This window comes from Oculina patagonica, chromosome 2 (assembly GCF_052425735.1).
Source record: "Oculina patagonica isolate OP01 chromosome 2, crgOcupat, whole genome shotgun sequence".
Lineage (NCBI taxonomy): Eukaryota > Metazoa > Cnidaria > Anthozoa > Scleractinia > Oculinidae > Oculina > Oculina patagonica.
This window is the reverse complement of record NC_135759.1, coordinates 29727661-29751506: the sequence shown is the minus strand read 5'-3', so window position 1 is coordinate 29751506 and position 23846 is coordinate 29727661. Positions and strand designations below refer to the sequence as shown.

Sequence of the window (23846 nt, the reverse complement as noted above, 5' to 3'; positions counted from 1 at the left end):
TTGGCTAAACCGGAGGGGAAAAACAATGCGTTTCCAAATTTATCCGGATTATATAATTAGTGTGGACAGGGCCTAAAAAGTAGTGATCCCCCATTTTGCGCCATTTCTTCAAAAATTTCAATGAAACAGTGTTTCAGTGGTTTCTACCTGCTCAAACTTTATATCAACACTGGGCAGCGATGAACATTTTGCTAAAATTCAAATTCAGGAATTCCTGTACAATAATCAGTAAGAATATTCTTAACGACAATGGCCGCCTAGAACATCAATTGCTAAAAAAGCCCAACTGCGTTTTATTCGATTAAAAGTTTAACAATCCAACAGACAATACCCCTCCCCCCCCCCCCCTTTTTTTTGCCCATTTACATGTTAATTTAGATGGAATCATTAATGACGGAACTGTTAAATTATGGCTTAGCTCAATTAGGAGGACGAAGAAATTTTAGGTCTATAATACAGACTGATTTAGATGTCAAACTCGTCAACAGCTTTTGATGTCAAGTGCCGTTTCCTTTAACCTATCGTACAAGAAATATACGTTTCGAAAAAATAAACCATTACGGTGTTCTAATTAAAGTATTTCTACATCAATATGAACTACAGCTTACAACAAGCCAAAAAGATGCCGATCTAGAGCAATTCAAAAGAAACAAACGAACATTTTGTTAAAAAAAAATACAAATTAGAAAGGAAAAAGAATATACTTGCTCTATGCAACAGACAACAGTAATAGAAAAAGACAATGTGAAAACAGAACGTGTCATTTACATGACACATAAATTACAATCTTTAACGTCAAACCAACATTAATGTGAATTTTTCTAAACAGATGTTTAATCACTCGCGGGTAGGTGGTAAATTCAAGGTAAATTTGTGTTCCTGTACGGCTAGCCAGTTAACACTGGGTATAAAATGTTGAATTTCATTGAACATCAGTAATTCATGCTTCCGGCGCTTAAAGAGACAAGAACAAAAGACTGCTTTCCACTGAGCTAAGGTATGAAAGACCTTTTATATAATTTAGTCGTGTGATACCTTTTATTGTCGTTGGCATGTTACTACTGTCGCTAGCATTCCGGCAATACCAAGCTCCTTTCTCACATACAACTTTGTGAAAATTGTATATTCCGCTTTGGAGTCTTTCTTGAAAAAGCGCCTGTTCGACGCCGAGCAAATTGAAAAGGAGATATATACGAATGAAAAATTTAAACATGTAAAAGCTAAGTTATTATTTTACAGTGCTTGCAACTTTTTGCGACAAACACATTTCGTATGTTGCGCTATCGTTCTGTCGATCAGAAACAAGTTCTTTATTTTGTTTTAATAGTTTTCACGCAAGAGCGAAATCCTCTAACAAAACATCATGCCGGCTGTGTCAAATAGAAGTACGCTGAAATCTCGATTTTTCGAACGTCTCAGGGAAACGAAAATTGACTCGAGAAATCGGGGGGGGGGGGGGAGGTGTAAAATTTGTGTTCGACTGAGGGAAGGGAAATGACGTTGGTTCGAGTTCAAGGTTCGGAGGTTCAAATATCGGTGGTTTAAGAAATTGGAATTCAAATGGCGGCTAACCAACTGACACGTGCTTATTTCAAACCACAAAAGTTTGAAAGGAATTACTCAAAAATGGAGTTAACCTAAACACAACAACTTTCTGTTTCGAGATGAAAACAACGAAATAAAACAATTAGAATAGTTTGTAGTCATGAATTTTTTTCATTTCTCATAAATGAGAGAGCATTTGATCCATTTCCATCTTGTTCGATTCTTTTATTATTTTCTCGTAACATTTTATTAAAATTTTAAATTAGCATAATAGATCAACATTATGTTGAGGTATTCTTCTCCCATGGATTCGAAAGCATATTAAATGTTTATGATGACAGAGGCGAATTAAGTTGAAATGCGAGTAAGGAATTGTTAATGACTATGATGGAATTGGCACAACTGAATAAAAATGTTCACAATACAAACTAAAAGAAGCTAGAACACCGTGGTACTTTAAGGTACTGCATAAAACGAATATCTTCGTTTGGGAAAAAACATAAAAGCGCTCAGTTAAATAAATTGGAAGTGTTTTTCCAAAAAAACGTGTCTGGATCATGCCTAACTTTGTTGGAACTACGGTGTATATATAACAAACCAATGTAGCAATGAACGGCATTTTGAAGGAATACAGTTTAAGAGGTTATTACAATAGACAGTATTGAAAACAGACATAGAGCATAAAATGGGAAACACTCATTAAAACAGTGATGCTACACTGAATAACAGTCTTCAACGCCAAAACGCAACCCTGATGTGAATTTGAAGCAGGTGTTGAGAAGGGGTCAAATTATATGCAAATTTGAGTTTTATCAAGGCTTTAAAAGGAAAACGTCTATCAGAAAATTCGATGTAAAGTGTGTTGGTTACTTTTGTTAATAATCTTATTACGTTCCTATTCGTAGCCATAAATTGGTGGATCTCTTAGAGATCCCCAGAAACGTTGGTGGTTCTGCAAGCTGCAGAACTACTTATCAAGAATCGTTTCCTTTCTACGAAATACACCAGGTTGTTTCTAAGAACTCATTTAGGATGCATAAAGTGCTGAACAGTGCCGGCAGAAGAACATCCCTGGATTTCCGGATATACAAGAAGAGAAGATCTGTTTTGAACAAAACAGGTAATTTTACAGCTGATGAATGATAAGAGTATCATGAGATAGACTACATATTATGTATATATACGAGTAAAGTATGCGTTCAAACCCTGGGAGCCGCATTAGGCTGGTGCTTATCTCTCGTGGCGTGAAGCGACTAGGCGTATTACGAGCTGCCCCTGGATGGGATGCTAGTCCTGCCGCCGGTGCCCATTTATAAACCTGCTCAAGAACACAACACAATGACCTGGCAAGGGCTCAAACAAGACCGCTAGATCCGCAGTCCATTAGGTCACTGTGCTTATTACTAATATATAAAAATTTACTCGATCTTTCCATGTTCACAATATTAAAACAAAAACAAAAACTACTATCGAAACATTCAGACTCTTTTGTTTTATCATGCATGCATACATCAGCCAACAGACATATCTAGTAGATATGTCCGAAATGATGGCAGAGAAGCTCGACGAAATATTGGCCAAGCTGAATAAGCTTGACAGCATCGAAACAACTCTAAATAATCTTTGTTCAAAGATGGCCACAGTGGAAAGTGACGTATCGAAGCTGAAAGACGGCGCACGTGTTACTGATGGTAAACTGGAGAAGATGGATAACGGTTTACAATGGATGAATACAGAAGTCGAAGACTTGAAATTGAAGATAACGCTTCTTGAAACAGCTAAAAAAGATCTACACACGCAGCAACTTTATGCAGAAGCTTATAGCCGAAGGGAAAATTTGAAATTCTTTGGACTAGCTGAGAGAGAAACAAAGAGCAGCTCAAATAGCAGCGAGGTGATCAACACGCGTAATATCCTATTTGAGTTCCTGGAAAAAAGGCTTGGCCTTGAAAACCCAGAAAAAGAAATAGAGTTACAAAGAGTTCATCGCATTGGAAAACCAACTGCTGGAAAAACGCGACCAATTATCGCAAGATTTCTTCGCTTTCAAGATCGTGAGATGGTATTAAAAGCTTCCTTTCGTCTTCAAGATCCGGAGATCAAAGTGCTGGAAGATTATCCGCAAGAGATTATCGAACGCCGACGAAAACAGATGAAAAAGTTAAAGGATGCCAAAAAGAACGGTATGAAAGTCTCATTTAGTAAAGCCGAACCAGATAAACTCTATATAAATGGTAAATTCATTCCAATGTAAAGCTCTGTTTACGTTCGGACGCGTCTTTTAGGTCGCAATTCAAATGGTTTATGAATTATTATTGTTAGCCGCGGGCCAAAGAGCAAAAATTGTAAACATGGGCTAACAAGTATCGAACGGAGTTCTGAATGCTTGATGGAGTTATCTTTATTTCATCTTGCATTCTTCGAGGGGAGCTATGTGTATGTTTATTTATATGTGATTTTTTGTTGCATTTTAGTTAGTTTCAGTTTAGTGAGATGTTTTTTCGCTGAGATCACACAATTGGGCACTATACGAAGAAATTTTCCCTATGTATTGTACTCAAAACAGTCATTAATCTATCTATTATGGATGTTCTTGTTTCTTCAGCCTTCTGTCGTTTATTCAAAATTTAGCTTTCAGATTTGGATCTTATTATTTATGCATGTTTAAAATATGTCAGCTTGTTTAAAAATAATTTCTTTGAATGTAAGGGGAATTAGCAACTTCAAAAAAAGGCGCACTATCTACACGTGGTGTCGCAGAAAGAACGCAGACGTAATTTTTCTACAAGAAACGCACTCAAGTAAAACAACAGAAACACAATGGAAAAATGAATGCGGCGGAACAATGCTTTATCTTGACACGGCAGTCCGCATTCATGTGGGACCGCAATACTTATAAACAACAAGGCCAATTGTACAGTGCTTTCCACAACTCCGGATCGCTCGGGGCGCTTTATTATTTCTAAAATACAAGTCGATGACAAAGTTTGTGTTCTTGTTAATATTTATGCACCAAACAAAGATAAAGATTCGGTCCAATTCTTTAACAAATTGCACACCTTGCTTCAAACTGAAAATTTAGATTCTGAGGAGAATATTATTTTAGGCGGTGATTTCAATTGTCCTTTAAACCCAACTCTAGATAAACGAGGGGGCATTATGATACCAAGAAAATCGGTCGTGAGTAGCATAGAATGTTTGCAAAATGAACTCGATCTGATTGATATCTGGAGAGTGCAAAATCCTCAGACAAAAAGCTTCACTTGGAGTCAAAACTCACCGACAGTACTGTGTCGTCTAGATTTCTGGCTCATCTCTAACAATCTTTGTGATTTTGTCAATTCCACTGACATTATACCTGCGACACGAACTGACCATGCGGCAATAAGTTTAATTCTCGGTAAAGTTGGAGAGGTAAAAGGACCTGGAATGTGGAAAATGAATGTCACACTTTTAGATGACGAAGAATATCTGAATTACCTAAGTGTTAATATTCCAAAATGGAAATCAGAGAGCGAAAAAGAATTATCAAACAAACGCTCGGTTTGGGATTGGATCAAATACAACATCAGAAAACACAATATTAAGTACTCTAAAGACAAAGCTAAACAGAGAATCGACAAGGAAAGAATAATTCAACAGGAATACAAAGAAGCAACTAGGCAGTTTGAAAATGATCCAAGTGATTCGAACAGATGTTGTCTGAATGAGATTAAAGAAAAACTGGAATTATTGTATGAAGAGAAAACAAAAGGAATAATTGTACGAGCAAGAGCTCGCTGGCATTAGCACGGAGAAAGAAGTACTAAATACTTTTTAAATTTAGAGAAAAGAAATCACGTCAAAAAACATATTAGAAAGCTGCTAATTAGCGGCGCGATTACAACGGATCCTTACTGTATACTTACCGAACAGACAAATTTTTATCACAACTTATACAAAACAAGTTCGACAGACACCGATTCTATCAAGTCGTTTTTAGATAATTTAAACATACCTCAATTGTCTGAAGATCAAAAGCAATCATGTGAAGGCCAAATTACAATTGACGAATGCAAACGGATGTTAGAAACTTTTCAAAACAACAAGTCCCCTGGAAATGATGGAATACCAATCGAATTCTATAAAAGCTGTTGGAATCTTATTTGTGAACCGTTCATTAATTGCGTAAATGAGTCCTTTGAAAATGAAGAAATGTCCAACTCCCAAAAGCAAGCTGTTATTACTTTAATAGAAAAACAAGGAAAAGATCGCACGTTAATGGAAAATTGGAGACCCATCTCGCTTGTCAATGTCAATGCCAAAATAATATCGAAAGTAATTGCTTCTAGACTTAAAGAGGTCCTACCTCACATTATTCACTGCAATCAAACCGGTTACGTTAAAGATCGTTATATTGGTGAGACGGTAAGATCGATTCTTGACATCATGGATTTCACGGAAAGAGAAAATATACCTGGTCTGTTGATATTCATAGATTTTCGAAAAGCTTTTGATACTTTAGAATGGAACTTTTTGTTTAAATGCCTGGATGCTTTTAATTTTGGCCCTGAATTCAAGCGTTGGATTAGTACTTTTTATAAAAATATTCAAAGTTGTGTGATAAATAATGGAATGTCATCAGAATACTTTAATCTTACACGTGGAGTCAGGCAAGGTGATCCTTTGTCTCCATATCTCTTCCTTCTAGCTGTCGAGAGTTTAGCGATTGCCGTTAGGGAAAACGAAGAAATAAAAGGAATTGCAATTGAACGACAAGAAACTAAACTTTTACAATATGCCGACGATACAACTGCTGTTCTTTCTGACATAGAGTCAGCCCACAAACTTTTTCAGTTATTGGACAAATTTAGAAAACTCTCAGGTTTAAGGTCAATAGTTCAAAGACAGAGGGACTGTGGTTAGGCTCTTTGAAAGGAAATGAAATGAAACCGCTTGGAATCAAATGGCCGCAAGATCCTATAAAAGCACTCGGGATCTTCTTCACATACGATAAAAAACTGCTCTTTTTAAAGAACTTCTCAGAAAAACTCGACAAGATAAAAAAATTGATCAATATCTGGTCTTCTAGAGGTTTATCTCTCTATGGGAAGGTTACTATCATCAAAACTTTGCTCCTACCGAAGGTTGTTTACATATCCTCTTTGTTACCTACCCCTGAAAATGTAATTAAGGAACTAAACCAATTGATATACAAATTTTTATGGAAGGGTAAAGACAAAGTAACCAGGGTATCTGCGATAAATAACTATGAGGAAGGAGGAATCAAAATGGTTGATATTGAAAGCACGATCAAATCTCTCCGCCTCTCCTGGATGAAAAGAATCTTTAATGATAATTCCGGCACATGGAAGAAATATTTAGAATATCTTCTAACGAAGGAAGGTGGCTTCTATCTTTTCAATTGCAACTATAACATTAAAGATTTAACTATAAATTCTCAATTCTATAGAGAACTATTGAAGTGGTGGTCTGAATTTCGCACAGAAAATGCAGCTGACACCAATTGGAAAAACTTAATTTGGAATAACCATTAAATAAGAATAAACAACAAACCAGTTTTCTATAAAAGGTACTTTAATTATGGAATTCGGACCGTGGAAGATCTGCGCTTTGATCTTGACAATATTGATTCCTATGAATTACTTGCGAAACATATAGAGAAGACGAACTTTCTGGAATGGACTGGTCTACGCCATTCTGTACCGCCCAATTTAAGAAATACCAATTTTGTTCCAGATTACGCAGAACTGAATCCATCTTTTAAGATTGACGGCTGCCTTTTCGATGTTACTAAAAAGAAATCAAAGGATTACTACTCTCTTTTTGTCCGTAAAAAGGCACGCTTTCCTAATATTGCACAAAAACTTAAGTGTGAATTTAATTTATCCGATAAAGCATTGAAAAAAGCATTTTTTCTTCCTCATTCAGTTGCTTTTGAGCCATATGTCAAGGCCTTTCAGTTTAAGGTATTAAACTCGATACTTTATACAAATTCAAAATTACATAAAATCGGTTACATTGAAGATGATCTGTGTTCTTTCTGCAAACGGGAATCAGAGACAATACAACATTTCTTTTTTGACTGTTCCTACTCAATTTCCTTTTGGAAGGATTTTGAATCATATTACTTAACTTTGACAAAGCAACAAATACATCTCAATTTGAAAGATGTTGTAGTCGGTGTTCTAACTCCGGAACGTCCCTTACTAAATTATCTATTACTTGTAGGAAAAATTTACTTATGGGGTTGCAGAAGAAACAATGAACTTCCGAATATAAGAGGTTATAAATTAAAAGTAGCATTAAAGTATGAAACAGAGAAATACATTTGTACTAAAAATAATACATTAGATTTATTGAAGAAGAAATGGGAAATGTAATTGCTAAGTTGTTAACTTAGATATACATTGTATAAGGCTCAAACAGGTGTAACTTTGCTATGTAATTCTTGTATGTAATTGTGTGATTGTGCGATGAGTGAGCGAGCGAGTGGGTAAGTAGGTTTAAGGTTTTAATGTAAAAACTCGTAATGTTGTTAAGTATTGTTAGTGGTATAAGTAGTAGCTTGTATTGTAAATAGTGTATGTAACTATGTGTTATGCAAATAAAAATTATTAAAAAAAAAAAAAAAAATACATCAGCCAACAAAGTCGCCTGACATGTTGGAAGCGAAACTGAACCAAACCCAACTGTGCTTATTACTAATATATAAAAATTTACTCGATCTTTCCATGTTCACAATATTAAAACAAAAACAAAAACTACTATTGAAACATTCAGATTCGTTTGTTTTATCATGCATGCATACATCAGCCAACAAAGTCGCCTGACATGTTGGAAGCGAAACTGAACCAAACCCAACTACTTGTCAATTAGGAAACTCAATGGCTTGAGTGCTTCCGATATGACCGAGTAATGTAGAAATTATTTTAACTCACGTTTTATACACTCTTTTTTATAATAAGAACCTTTTTTATCGAGGTTGAAAAGAGGCTGAAATTTAAAAGCATCCTAAGAACGTACCCAAGGCTGAAATTTGGTTAAGAACGAATTTTAATTTTTCCTATTTGTTGTTAGTGACAAATATATGCACGACATGAATACATCTTTATTCAATCCTGATCTGAAACCAACATTGTCATCACTCATTGGTGACGTAAACATGTACATTTTGGTTAGGAATGAATTTAATGCAATACCACCCAGGTTTTTTAAAAAACTAAAAACTAAGAACATTTTAAGAACATCCAGCCTCGGCCGAAAATTAGACGTTCATATATATAAAAAAAGGGAATTTGTAGCCAACCACAAACAGTTAATATTGAATTTGTCCAATAATTACGTCTTTTTTATCAAAGCTTTACTGCATGGCTATATATATGTAAATACGCTCGGAAGCAGTTTTCTGATGGGTCTGCAATGGTGTTTTAACAACGACGTTGTTTTGATGAGGAAGACCGTTTCTATTTATACAAACCACGACGTGTCTTATTCTCGCGCGCCTTTGCCCTCAGAAAATTATTGCACACTTAAATTCCGCAAACTTGTTCCAAATTCTGAGTCGATTAAAACCACGAGGGTGTAGTATGTTTTCAGCATGATTGGTGTATTAAACATAAAACATTGATTTGAAGTCATAAATTGGCATTTTAATTTGTAACTTTCGGCAAAAATGCAAGAATTGATCGTTACATTGCGCCTGCGTACACACTTTGTTTTGGAAATCATTACCGCGTCACGTGCTCAATTTTATGCAGTCATAGTAAAGTCACTTTTGTCCAGAAATCACGCAATTACGGTTTTTACAAATTGTACGATTTTTCGTTACTGCGCTTTGCGGATTTTACAAAAAGTTTCGCCCTTTGTTATGTTCACAACAACACATCAGCAAAGCGGCGCTGCGGATTTTACAAAATTTGCGAAAATTGCGGATTTAACAAATTTAACGATTTTCACGATTTTTCGTTACTGCGCTTTGCGGTTTTTACAAAACGTTTCGCCCTTTGTTATGTTCACAACAACACATCAGCAAAGCGGCGCTGCGGATTTTACAAAATTTGCGAAAATTGCGGATTTTACAAATTTAACGATTTTAACGATTTTTCGTTACTGCGCTTTGCGGTTTTTACAAAAAGTTTCGCCCTTTGTTATATTCATAACAACAGATCAGCAAAGCGGCGCTGCGGATTTTACAAAATTTGCGAAACTGCGGGTTTTACTTATTCGCGTAGATGGAAAGCGCTTGTTATGAAAGGAAACGCAACGTAACTTTACACCGTCCCGTGTGGCCAACCAATACATCCATGTATACCTCGTTCTATAAACGCTTGTGGGAAATTACACGCTCTATTTCTTGTTGTATTCCATGTATACCTCGTTCTATAAACGCTTGTGGGAAATTGCACGCTCTTCGTTGCCGCGCTTTACAAATATGCGATCGCGTAGATGGAAAGCGTTTATTATGAAAGGAAGTGTAACGAAACTTTACAAGTCCCGTGTGGACCTGCTACGCAGGCTATTACCGCGACTCAATCCATGCAAGACTCAAGACATGCAGTATAAAAACTTTGCCGCGAAGGTCAACTGCATGATCGCGCCGCGATCGCCCTGTTGCGTCTAGTTTGAGCATCATATCACGTTAAAGACTGTACCATCGCAAACCTTTTAGTCTATCTGGAAAAAGTCTAAATTTAAACATAATGAAAGCATTTTTTTGTCTCAGGTGATGATGATGTTGGTGAGGCCGAGCAAGAAATCAAGGAAGGTTTGTTGAACCTGTTAGTAGTCCGAATTTGTTTTTAAATCAAGGGTGATTTTATTCTGATTTGATCGTGAAGACCTTCAGCGAAGGAGGAAAACAATCCTTGTTTCTTCGATTCCAGTTTCCAATATTTCTACAGGGTTGTTGTGCTGTTACACCTTGCGTATAATGAAACATTTTCAAACTTCTAATAAATTAGTGTTAAGAGTTAACGAATTAAAAAAAACTATCTTAGGATTGACTTTCTTGTACCACCCTAAGCTTTTCTTCATCGAGTAACATTGCATTGTTTCCTATTTTCAGAGGAAAAGGCGCTAAAGAACCTTATAAAAAGCGACGAGAGTCCCACAGGCGTGCACTCGAATGTCGATAACATCAAAAATATTGTGACTGCCAAAAATCTGTGTTCTTGTAGAGATCCTATAACAATGGCTTTCAAGGTAAGAACACTTTCAATTCCGAAGTGGTTAAAATAGTTAATCGCGTCAATGGCTACCAAGCACTATAGGGTCCTAAAGGGTTTAGGGATAGAGAACTCCGGCCTAAAATATACAGGGTTATGGTGATCCAAGACGAAGTAACTAACACTCCAGATTAAGAATATTGCATTATGACAGGGCTTAAGAACCGAACACCACCGCTTAAAAAAAAAAACTCCAAGGCTCAATGGGCTCCAGAGATCCTTGTTTGGACCACAAAGCACCAACATGGCTTAGTTGAATTTTAAGACAAGATGAGGTCCCATAGAAAACTGAGTAAAATCTGCCTTTTTAATGTTAAACTAATTCTGATTTTGTATCAACTAATCTAAGGTTAACTGTACGCTGCGGAGGTTAGCTGATACTTACACAGAGAACACCGAGTTTCTAAACAAGCTTGCAGACAAGACTGAAGACTTTGCTGTACAGCTCATTGATCAAGTTACCGCTAGCGAGCAGTTGGTTATAAAAGACATACCTGAGAATGTTGATCGCTGCGCTTCAATGCTAAGTGGAATCACTGATAAGGCAATTATTCATTCACAAAAGAAAGTAGGTATCTCCTTGAAAGACGTCGATTTCATATAGATAGAGCCCGCTAAAACACTGTTATCTGTTACCTGTCCACTCAAAAGGACTCCACACTCTATCTCCATGCTGCTCTGTCGATCTGTCGACGGCTGTGGCCCGTACCGTATCCCACACGTTCTCCAACCGCCAGCCTGTTTCTTCTTCTCGAAGTTTCGTCTCCATACAGTCTCCATGTGGTCTGCGGCCTTGCGCGTTTCTTATCCCCTCAGGGGCCCAGGTCATGGCTGTCATTTGTTTGATGATTCAGATTTATTATTTCCCACTATTTACAAATATTTTTCACTATCACACACTATTTTCAGAAAATTCATTAATTAAAATAAGGAAAATATAACAATAATAAAGCCAAAATAAAATCTGCTCAGTGACCAAAGAAGCATATTCTATCGTGCTGGTCACTGACACGTTCAAAAAAAAAACAGACAAGACACATCAATTAATAGAAACAATAGAAAAAAGGAAGTAAAATGTGAATAACAAAAGTATGCAAAATAAACAAGTTAAGGGATGAATAAATCATCATTAAGCTATATACAGAATACAAAGATGACACTATCTGTTTTTCTAACGACTTAAACATTCGGTCGAGGGTCGATAATGGGAAATGTTTCAATGTACACTAGTGTCTCAAGCAAGCTAAGAACAACTTTATTGGGTTAATCTGTTTTTATTAGCATATGCAATCTGGACGCGACTTTGTTTCTTAACAGCCATTCCTTTATATTTTCCTTATAGTCAGATTCAGAAATGATGCTTATGTTTTTTCTTTCCTTGCAGTTTGTTGCACATCCATTATTGTACAAGAGGCTCAAAATGAGATGGAATCTTGGATTGCCTGACGCTTTGAAGCCTCGTGGAAAGTTTCGTGGCCTTCTGTATTTGATGATTCTGATAGATACGATCTTGACTCCATTTCTACTTCCAATCATTGGATATGCTTTCCACAAGGACCAAAACAAGGTACAGGGTGTATACTGTCTTTTATCGTGAATTTCAACAGTGTTTCAACTATATTTCGTTTTGAAATAAATTTGTCTTTTCTCTTAAACATTACAGGCACGTCTGCGCTCGGTCGCTAATATTCAAGAGCAAACGCAAGCAAGTGGGAAACAATCACGGCTGGACATCTTAGGTACAAAACAGAAACAAACTAACCAAAATTTTCAGGAACGACCGCCTGGCTGCACATTACAGCTGGTTAGCTGGCTGGCTGGCTGGCTGGTTGGCTGACCGACCGACCGACCGACCGACCGACCGACCGACCGACCGACCGACCGACCGACCGACCGACCGACCGACCGACCGACCGACCGACCGACCGACAGACAGACAGGCCGGCCCACCAACCGATCGCCTGACTGACTGACTGACTGACTGACTGACTGACTGAATGACTGACTGACTTAATGAATGACCGACCAAACGACCCACCGACTAGCCTGCGTAGCAGGCGCCTGTGAAGTTTTTTTAGCTTTTCCCATACGCCCGCTCGAAAGTACGACAGCTGCTACGCAGGCTACCCACCGACCCACCGATGGAACGATCGACCGATTGGCTAGTTGACTGACTGACTGACTGACTGACTTGCTTGCTTGTAATCATTTTTAACTTATTAGAATTTTAAAAACATAATTGTGTCATTTTAACTATCTATCTATATATCTATTTTTATAATATTAGTATTTTATATTTTATATCTATTTATCTATTTATATAATATTAGTGTTTTTATATTTTATATTTTATATCTATTTATATAATATTAGTATTTTTATATTTTATATTTGTATATTTATTTTAGAGTCCCCAATTAGCTCTTAAGGAGGCTCGATGTAGTTTTTTTAGCCGAAGGGTGGTTGTTTTAAAAATTAAAATTATCTAGGAAGCCAATGTTCGATTTTTGCCAAAATACACCATAATGATCAAATAGGAGCAAATTTTAATTTTTTACCCGTCACTTAGTCACAAAGGTTACCATAGCAACGATTGACGTTTTTTTTTGTTCTCAAACAAGCTTGATTTTCTCGAAAACTAGATTGACTCTTGGTGTTTATTTTTTGATATGTTAAAGTTTAGTACATTGACTAACTGTTGACGAAATTTTAGAAAAATCTGTAAGAGCGTTTTCAAGTAAATCAAGAATGAAATTTTCAGAAAAACACCGTTTTAATTTCAAATAGGCGCTTTTAAAATTGTTTCGTATTATTTGAGCACAGTTACTCTCACTGAAATATAAATACTTACACCATCAAATTAAAATATATCGACTGCCGATTGTAGGAAATTATAAGAAAATACAAAAAACTTCATTCTTGATTTACTCTAAAACGCTCTTACAGATTTTCCTAAAATTTTGTGTACAGGTAGTCAATCTACTATACTTGAACATATAAAAAAAATGAATACCAAGAGTCAATCTAGATTTCGAGAAATTCAAGCTTGTTTGAGAACAAAAGAAAACGTCAATGGTTGCTATGGTAACCTTTGTGATAAAGTGACGGGTAAAAAATTAAAATTTGGTCATATTTGATCATTATGGTGTATTTTGGCAAAAATCGAACATTGGCTTCCTAGATAATTTTAATTTTCAAAACAACCATCCTTCGGCTAAAAAAAACTACATCGAGCCTCCTTAAGCTAAATATCATTGACACATACATAAAGTTTATGTATGTATGTATTTATGTATGTTGCTTGCTTGCTTGCTTGCTTGATTGATTGATTGATTGCTTTTGTATTCAACAGAATGTTACCTGGATTACCTGACTACTCCTTTTGTCTTATTTATGAAAGACAAACTCAGTCAAGTGGTCTTCATTGCACTTCACTGCCGTGTTTGCATCTTGGCTTCTTCTGTTGAACCAGTGATCGAAGAATACTTGATATTCATTTTCTTCTGTGGCTTGGTCCTTAGCGAGTACCAGCAATACAAACGTTCGCCAAATAAATACTTCAAGTAAGATGCCGTTTTTATGCTCAATATTGATTTGGATATACCTTAATTGTTATTATATTTTGTTACAATTTGTCATCGTAAATAAGGGCTACTGTTTAAACATTATCCTCGAAATCACTCAAAAATTAAAGCCACCATAAGTGTATTCCAAACAGGCCCACTGAAAATGATCCACTTGAGTGCGCGTATCGTCATGTGTGCTTTTTATACTTTTGTAAAGACATAGCTTTCTCAGTGTAAAACAACGTTTTCAAGCAAAACACAGTAATCTACTTTCAGAATGCATCATTTGTACAAAGAGAATTGTTATCTTAACATCTTACTTTTTTAAACTAAAACGAGCTCACTTTAGTACTCATCTTTCTTTTCTTGACTAATAATTCTGACATGATTTACTTTTAATTGTGACTTGATGCTTCTTTAAAGGGACATGTGGAATTACATAGATGTCCTAACCCTTGTCATTTACATCGTGATCGTCTTCCTGCGAGTAGTGACCATCGCCCGTGGTGGTGAACCTTACCACAATGGTTTGCTGCAAGTCACCAACCACCTTTACGGTATCAACACAATGCTACTGGCCCTGCGCTTCTCCAGTTTCTTATCACTTAACGCAGTTGTCGGTCCATTGCAACTGGCATTGTTTCGGATGTTTATTGACTTGCTCATCATTCTCATACAGTTTGGTTTCGTCATCGGTGCATTCTCATTGGCCATTACAAAGATTTACATAGCAGAGATGTCATACTTGATTCCAACTCACAACCATACAGGAGACGGGGCAGAATATCATTCGTGAGTTTTTGATTGTTTTTCTATTTTGCCTTAGCGTAAGCCTTTGTTAGGCTTCTGAAACGTACGGACAAACAGACGCAGATATGTTTATCTGGTCTTTGTACGCACTGGAATTATAATAGCGACCTTTAGATCGGAGCGCAATTATATATATATATATATATATATATGCAAGTACGATATTGAGTAAAAGTAATACTTTCAAAACCTGGTGTTTATGATTTCCATTATCACGTTTCGTGCACACTTCTCTCTTACCAACTGGTCAGCAACTTGGAAGAGTAAGGATTTTAGTAACGTAATTGGATTGAAATTTGAAAGCTGTACTCGTACTAGTATTGCTATCTAATGACCCTTTTTGGAGAAATTTTGTCGAAACTATCAGTTTTAAAGCAGAACTTTGGTACGCTTCAGGTTTATGCAAAAGTATGCCAACTGGATATTATAGCCACTTATAGGACGTTTCAGGGGCTTAATCGACATCATTCATCGCTGTTATATTTACCTCGTCACTGCTACAAACTGGTAATATTTCCCGATTGTGCTATCGCGCCCGGTCAATAAGGAGTCTTTTGTGTTATACAGTGGAATCCCCCCGGGGGGTACTCCCATACATTTCGGATAGGGGTTTGCCACCAAGGTTCTTTAACCCTGACCCTATTTAAGGATAAAGAAAGCGAAAATTGATACCCTTTTTAAGGCCCAAAACCGAAAAATGACACCCTATTCATGGGGGAGGAGAAGCGTTCCGTGACGACCCAAATAACGGCTAACCGCGCACGGCAAGACACAAATCTTTACAAAATCGCTTTACTAACACCTGAACAGAAAATTCAGTTTTAAGAAACCTTTTTTTTCGTTTACCTGGGCGTTTATTTTAGCTAATAGAATTTAGGTACCCTATCTAAGGATCACACCGGGAACACATTGCCAAAAGGAGCAAAAATGATACCCTATTTAAGGACCGAGAACCTCAAAAACCATACCCTATCGGGCGGCACATACCTATATGGGCCACATATGGGAGTACCCCCCCGGGGGAATCCCGCTCTCCTAGTCCCTCGATTTCTCGAGCGTAGCTCCCGATACCTCAAACCAAATTTGTTTTCTTGGATTCAGTTGAACACCCACAATTTCTTGAGCTCCCGATCTCTCGGACCAATATCCGTTTATTTTGGAGGCTCGAAAAGGATTTCACTGTATTATGCAAAAATGCTACCCGGCATGGTCTACCATTGTCAAGCACTTTTCGCCTTACTATATATAAGTTTTGTTTCCGATAATAACACATTTGCTGTCATTTTGTTTTCAATAAGGTATTGCGAACATGGGGCATTCAAGTGGTAAGTACCAAAAAATACCAGGACACACATGCCGTTTTATATTCAGTAAGCGGGAGAACAAGTGCTAGTTGAAGATGACAACCCATTCCCGGGAATTCACTGAGATCGCGGGGGTGCCAGGGCTCCAGTCTACGACGCGACGTGACATATTGTCACTGGACGTCAATGTTTTAGTAAAAGGATCGTTACAAATAGAAAAATTTAAAATAAAATACTAAACAATGATTGGCTCTAAGAACTAATTAACAAGTGTCAATGACGTGTTTCGTCACGTCTGTTTATACCAAGAGGATGTAAAGTTTTTTCTTTGGTAGTTGAATGGGCTTCACGAGCCTTCCTAACTGAGTCACGTTTGATATTCATTTCTGAAATGATAATTTAGCAGCTGATACAAATGAGGGAATTTAACTTCTTCCTTTTTTGCGGGACACTTACTTAGCTTTTCCAAGACGTCCATGCACCTCATCTGGTCTGTGTTTGGTCTAACGAGCTTGGATGAGATGCACTCTCGTACCAGTTCTGCCTCCAATGTTGCTTTGGTTTTGTACTTGGCATTTCTCATTTTGTCTGTTATCATGCTGATCAACATGCTCGTAGCTTTACTGACAAACACGTATGACAACGTCAAGGTGATATATAATAGGCCCTTGCAGCCAGCGATCACATGGCACAAAGTAACACCTTGCTGGAGGGCAAGCTACGCGCTAGGACTTCCAAAACAAAACGACTTCAATCGTTCATGCCTGACTTTTTTCTGTTTTGAATGTCCCAGAAACGGGTTAGAAAGTAAACATTTAGTCATTTTTTGACACTTTTAAAGAAATGGGCATGATTTTTGACCGATTTCATGCCATTTCTTTGCCCAAGTCGTGAACTTAGTGACCAAAAGCTCTTTTGAGGCGTACGTGGCATGATTACATGCCACGTGAAGAGTAATTCCCGTTTATTTTGAAAAAACTGAAGCAAGTTTTTACGACCTCTTGGCATTCCACTGGAAATACACTACTTATAACCGATGATTCCTTCTACTTGGGCATGGAGCGTCTTATTTCATGCCAGTTGTTCAAGAAAACGTTCCAAGATAGTTTTTTTATCCGGGTTACTGGTAAAAACGTCTCTTACAGCATGCGTGTAAAATTCTCATGCCATTCTTGCACGATTTTTGCGCGGCCCCCTTTATCTAGTGACCGAGGAAAGTCTGGGTACGATTTTCAGGCGCTTAGAAAATCTGTCATGCCCAGCATGAAAACGGCTCATTTCCGGTTTATGCCCAGCATGAACCGGAAATGAATCGTTGTCCGAATCCAAGACAGGAAAAATAAAGCCCCAGGGCATGACGCAAAATTTTTCATGCCCTAACAATGAGTTTTTCTTTTACTGAATATTTGCCATCAAAAAACATGCCCAGAGCACGCAAAATGACTGTGTACACAAAAAATGTCCAGCAAACTCCTTATTTTGACGAGCAGGGCATGGAGAAGAAATTTTCATGCCGACAATACCAATTTCCCAATTTTTTTATGAATGTTTACTTTCCAACCCGTTCAGAGCGGAGCTTGCCTCCAGCGAGGTGTAACTCTGTACCATGCGATCGTTAGCTGCATAAGGCCCACTCAATAGCATAATGATAATTTACTATGAGTAAAGTACCCCTTTTCTGATGCCTCTTGTACAACTAAAACGCGGAAAACCCTTACGATCGTGTTAAGATGATTACCAATATTAGCAACTGCAGATAAAAAGCGTAACCCGATGACAAGTGCAGGACAAAAGTCAAAAAGGTATTTTCATACCTTGGAAAAACCAAATGTCTTTCGGTTTCAGTGCAGACAAGGTTGTGATAGCTCCTTTACATTATTGAATACTAAATAAAGGGGGTCACCGAAATTTCTATTGAGAGTTAACTGCTGTGGTAACCAAAGAATGGGAATTAGCTTGATTTCGTACTTTTATCACGAATTGATATAGGATGGTAGTATCAGTCCATCAAAGCACAAGATAGTGCTAAAGAAAGCTGTTTTATCCTTGCAGGAAGTAATTAAATTTTAACTTTGTTCCTGTTCACTATAGTGTGATACTTCAAATCAGATTATTCTGTATTTAGTCTTAGTTTAAAGACTTTTAACGATTCGAGCAAATAACTTTATAGCCAGTGCTGCAATATTGAACTTCCGCATAAACTACTCAACAATACAAAGTAAATAAATCTTTTCACTTACTTTTTTAGCACAATTCAGAAGTCGAGTGGAAATTTTCACGTGCTGTGATTGAAAATCAGTACCGGAATCTACATTCCATCGTTGTACCGTTCAACCTGCTGTCTGTTCCAGTGGCATTGTGTTACTTCAAAGTTAAAGGCAATCCTCGTGTAGAGGTAAACTACATTTTTCTAACAGACAAAGCTACATTTACAAAGACTTTTACTTTTATCTTCTTGAGCAGCAATTATGCGTGTATGTTGAATTATCCGAATTTTAACGTAAATTATCAGGGCTGGCCTAAAGGAAAATCTTATCGAGGAAATATCAGTAAAAGAAACACTTCTGTCATATTTTCTTACTGGTACTGCAATCTCTTACAGGACCATGAAAAAATAAATATATAAATTTAAGATTTTTGACGAGGCAAGTGCTTCGGTTCGCCTACATGTTACAAGCTACGGCCCTGATTACAGTCAAAAACCCGCGAGTAAGAACCCATTGTTTTTTAGATTAGCCTAAACAGGTTCTTACATAAAGGGTTATTAACACAAATGTAGGCTAATTAGGTTCTTAATAGGTTCTTAATTTCTGAAGAAAAAATTTCAATGTTGTTAAGTAGAGATTTTAGTGCTATTCGGACTTTTACTTGTATAAAATTTGCATTTCGATGCATTACATTGTCTGTTACCTGTTACCTATCTTCTTCGTGCCATGTGGCACATAATTATAAGGCCTCAACACAATTCCGCATTACATTGCATCTGGAATATTTTATCAAAAGTAAACATATTTAATCAATTTTAGAAAATAAGAACCTGTTGTCAAATTTAAGGCTTAATAGGTTCTTATTTTTCAATTTTTCAATAGTCGTTTAATGTGTCATACACTTAGCAATAAGGTGTGACAGCTAGTTTACAGGTATTGCGCCTAAATTAGTTAAGAAAAAAATAAAAATAATGATAATAAGTGAATAAATAAATAAAACTATATAAGTCAGGATGATGAGATAAAATCTAAAGAAATTATTATATATCTGTCCTGATTTAAGAAAACAAGGCCCCCGGAACTGCCTGGGGCCAGCCACTCTCTTAGCCGTCCCCTCCCTTCCCCCTGTGGATTTCAGAGAGCCCAGGGGCACTGCTAGGAAGCCTTCCCATGCCCGGTCACAGCTGAGCTCTCAGTGATCTCAAGGCTTCTGAGCCAGCCCCCCAAAAACCAAAAGCCAGGAGCAGTCCTGACCACATTTCAAAGCAAAGTCTTTGCAGAAAACAAGCCAAAAACCTGACTTTAGCCACCCCCGCAGCCGGATTGCAATTCAACAGCTGACCCAGGGCTCCCTAGGGTTGTTAGGTCAGGGCCCCAGCTTGCTGCCCACGGGGTCGGTGACGTTGCCCCCCCCCCCCCTCAAATTTCTCGGGCCGCAATGGCTTGAAGGCCGACCGAGTCGGCCTTCAAGCACGGATCCCGGAGTCCACGTTTTGTCAAATCCAGACAGATATACAATATGCTGTACAATAAATGAGTCGATACTACTAAAATTAGGTTAAAAGGCGGTGGTGTTGACCCTTGGCTGTTTCAGGATGTCGGTTCCTCTCAGATCGTATCTGACGTCTCAAAAATCCAATAACTTTTTAATGCTTTTTAATGCTCTTGGGAGCGTGGTCATTAAAATGGTATCTAATTTGCAAATTTTAGCCTAACAGGTTCTTAAATGTTAGGTTCTTACTCGCGGATTTTTACTGTATTATACGTTATTTATTTTCGCACATTTCAAAACGACCTAATTTCGGTAAGCAAAAAGATGTAAATTTGACATAACTTTTCCCCACTGAGCGACTCAGACCTAAAAGGCCAAAATTGGAACACCACAACAAACCTGCAGCTGGAAGGTCACAAATAGGACCCTATCCAGCGCCACATACCCGTATAGGGGGGTTTGAAACCATAGCAAGATTGCGAGACTCTACTTAGTTCAATTACAAGATAAGGTGTGACTTGGTAAGCACGATAGAAATCTTTCCTAGAAATGGAAAGAAGTTATAAATGTCAAGTACAAAACTTCCTAATTTATTATTGTTAAATTTTTACAATGACAGGACGCAAAAGTCCGTCGGAAACAATACAAGAATTTTTACCGGGAATGCTTGTTTCCACTACTCACGGAACGCTATCTCAAGAAATACGGTGGATCACTTCATCATTTGTCAGGTGGGTCTTCTTCTTCTTGAAAGCTTTGACAAATCTGTAACACATCAGTATTGTCCATGTCGAAAGACGGACTAACTGGGCTGTTTTCCCACTCTACAATGAAAAACAACATGCTTAGTTAATTGGCTAGACTCCGCAGCCGTTGGAATGGCTTCACAGGAGACTATAAATTGGCCTTTTCTCGAAAAAGTACGGATTCGGGGGCAATTGAATTCGATGTTATTTCAGTTTGCGATTGACTCAGATTGCACTATGATATGATTAATATCGACTTTTATCCAAGGTAGCAGTGGATATATGGAGCTTTGTGCTTTACTGAATGAAAAAACCTAAACCCCCCCCAAAATAGTCTACAAACCTTGAGTGAAACCTGTGAAACTTGCAAAGACAACCGTTCATATTTTTTTGCACAAATTTTAAAATTTTGGACTTTCTCAATAATTTTACAAATTTAACGTTGTTTCATTTTTATGCATTTATTGATTACATACGCTTTGTTTCAGTTGAGGATAAGATCGACCTAATAATTGACAAGATGAATATCCTGCAATATGTTGGGAGGGATGTAGCTTTACAGGTCAGGTCTCAATATTATATACTTCTTTCCAACGCACAGTACTATATTAAGCTACAAGAAACAATGATTCAAATAGTAATTTTGTTTTTGTTAATATGGCGGGTAATAGACTTTCCTGTAAAGAGTGAGCAGGATTTCTTAAAATAGAACAACGCAGACAATAAACATTTAAATATACTATATTGATTTGCTGTATCAGTAAAGTAAGAGTAGTAAAATACCTTTATTTATACACGGCTGTGTTCTATATATGAAACAAAATATCTTCACTCGATAATAGTAAATTTAGTTATACATGAAATTAAGGAGATTAGTCAGGAAGACTCACAAGTACTTGAAATGTTCTGAAGTATTTGTGAGAATCAACAATATTGAATTTTAAAAGCTCGCGATTAACACCATCTATTTTTTCTTGTTTTGTTTTGTTTTCTCTTCTGTTTTGTTTGTCTTGTCCAATACAGGATGAATACAAGTTGAAAGCCTCTGAAGACCTGACCAACGATAGCCCTTCGGTCCTTGTAGAGTTTGCGTCTGCTGTCTAGTTCCATGGCTACGTGGTGTACATGGCAGATTATATCTAATTAATAACCACAACATTTGTTAGTTGTCGAAATTAGCTCAGTGTGCCACTATGTTTCATGTTTCGTCTCTCATTTTCTTAGGTTCTTATATTGTATATATTGTTTTTCAGGCCTCTTTATTCCAATTGCTTAAATTGGAAATTCACTGCGATGATCATTTATCACTTTCATATCCATCCGCAGTTCATATATGAATCATTTCATATACATTACATCATTGTATTTACCACCGACTGAGCTTATTGCCTCAGCCAATCACGAAGAAAGCGCATATTTGCCTTAAAACCTGAAGCACTGCAAAACAATGCCATTGGTGTCCCCTTTGAAAAAAATACATGTTGTTCCTATGTTGGCAACAAGACTTTAAACGAAAACAAAGTTGGTTTGTTACCAATGTTATATGCCAGTGAATTCGGACAAACTGGTGGTGTATAATCATTGCGTAGAAAAGCAGTTTAATTGTGCCGAATCATCTACTTGCAGGATATAGCGCAATGCGCTTAGGGTGATTGGTTTCTATTTCTATTCCAAGGTATGAACAAGTGGTTTATACGAATTTGAAAGTGTTACTTAATGTTTATTATTAATGGAAATTCGGTCTGTAATCTTTGACAAAATTTGCCCAATCATGCGTACAGAATTGGACGACACGAAGTTCTCTTACCAATTTATCATATCTGCAGTAAAATTCGAGAAAACATATTCAGACAAAGAATCTCCTTTTAACGACCACATGTACACAAACCAATTTTCTCTCTGAATTTTACTTTTCGGCAAATGATTTGTCATTGTGAATAGGTCAACAAATTTTCTTTTGTGAAATTATCTTTGACTTGTATTTTTCAGTGGAGCGGCCAATTAATACTGAGTTCAGAGCATTAATGGTCATGACCGCATGAAAATACACACAAAGCAAGAGTCTTCGAACAAATTTTAAACAAATCGTTGGCAAAGTTTCCTTTGCTGACCAGTCTACACGAGCTAATTTCAGTACTAGTCTTGACAATTTTTCTTTGACAGTACGTATAGAAACTGAAAGATCAAAATGTTGGCAAAGACCAGTAAACTTTATCAACTGTTAGAGCAGTTTTCAGTTGAGTGTCGTAAGACCAAAACCAAACTAATTACTCCGACCAATCACATAGGACACTAACAATTCAGTAAACCAATCAAAACTCGAAGTAATGGCATGTAGTCGTCACTAAAGGCACGTTTACACGACAGAGGAAATTAGGTACGGACCAGTCAAAAAATTAGTCCGGACCTGCCCGCTTTTGTAGATTACCGTACCCAAATTCGCAAGTAGCCAATCAGAAGCGCGATCTACTGTTCTGATATCCTACGATATCAAGTCACTGACCTGATATGCCACCATATCACGGCCACTTTTAAGTAAAGAAGTGTTACTGTACGATGAATTGAAAAGAGGTTTACCAATAAAACAGAACTTCGTAATTTAAATTTAGCGGTGTTTAGCGGTCATAAAAAGAGAAAAACTTTCCCGCCAAAACTAAACTTGAGCGCGCTAGCCAACGACGCGATGTTTGTCGACGAGTACTGAGACATTCAGACTGAAAAAATGGAGTCGGAATTTCCAAATTTTTCGCTTAATTTTGATTTAAAAAAATTAGAGAATGAAACTTTAAACAAACGAGTGGAAAAAAGGCAGAAGAAGAACTTGGTAAAAGTGTTAAAGACCAAGTCAACAAAATTTGCAGTTCGTACCTTGCAAGCATGGCTTCAACAGAGCGATAAATATAACCGGATTTTTGGCTGAATTTGGGTACGGTAAATACCTAATCGTAC

At 37.2% G+C, this 23846-nt stretch overlaps 2 protein-coding genes across 2 annotated transcripts in view; one reads left to right on the top strand and one right to left on the bottom strand.

Moving 5' to 3' along the window:
• LOC144642279 (uncharacterized) overlaps window positions 1-11507 on the bottom strand; it is a 45429-nt gene extending 33922 nt beyond the window's left edge. Inside the window, exon 1 of the mRNA XM_078501256.1 lies at window positions 11409-11507. The gene's annotated coding sequence lies outside the window, so the exon portion shown is untranslated. The remainder of the gene's footprint in view (window positions 1-11408) is intronic.
• Window positions 654-23846, top strand: LOC144644010 (short transient receptor potential channel 5-like). Its single transcript, XM_078503412.1, has 15 exons — window positions 654-997; window positions 2554-2665; window positions 10271-10312; window positions 10613-10749; window positions 11122-11340; window positions 12157-12339; window positions 12436-12511; window positions 14125-14335; window positions 14762-15130; window positions 16447-16473; window positions 16913-17102; window positions 18701-18847; window positions 20771-20882; window positions 21386-21459; window positions 21921-23846. The coding sequence occupies exons 2-15, from the start codon at window positions 2578-2580 to the stop codon at window positions 21999-22001; spliced, it is 1956 nt and encodes a 651-aa protein (XP_078359538.1). The 5' UTR covers window positions 654-997; window positions 2554-2577; the 3' UTR covers window positions 22002-23846.

Coding starts and splice junctions, on each gene's coding strand:
- LOC144644010 (XM_078503412.1), top strand. CDS start 2,578: ATGCATAAAGTGCTGAACAGTGCCGGCAGAAGAACATCCCTGGATTTC. Junction 11,341..12,156: donor TTATTCATTCACAAAAGAAA/GTAGGTATCTCC, acceptor CTTTCCTTGCAG/TTTGTTGCACATCCATTATT. Junction 21,460..21,920: donor GGAGGGATGTAGCTTTACAG/GTCAGGTCTCAA, acceptor TGTCCAATACAG/GATGAATACAAGTTGAAAGC.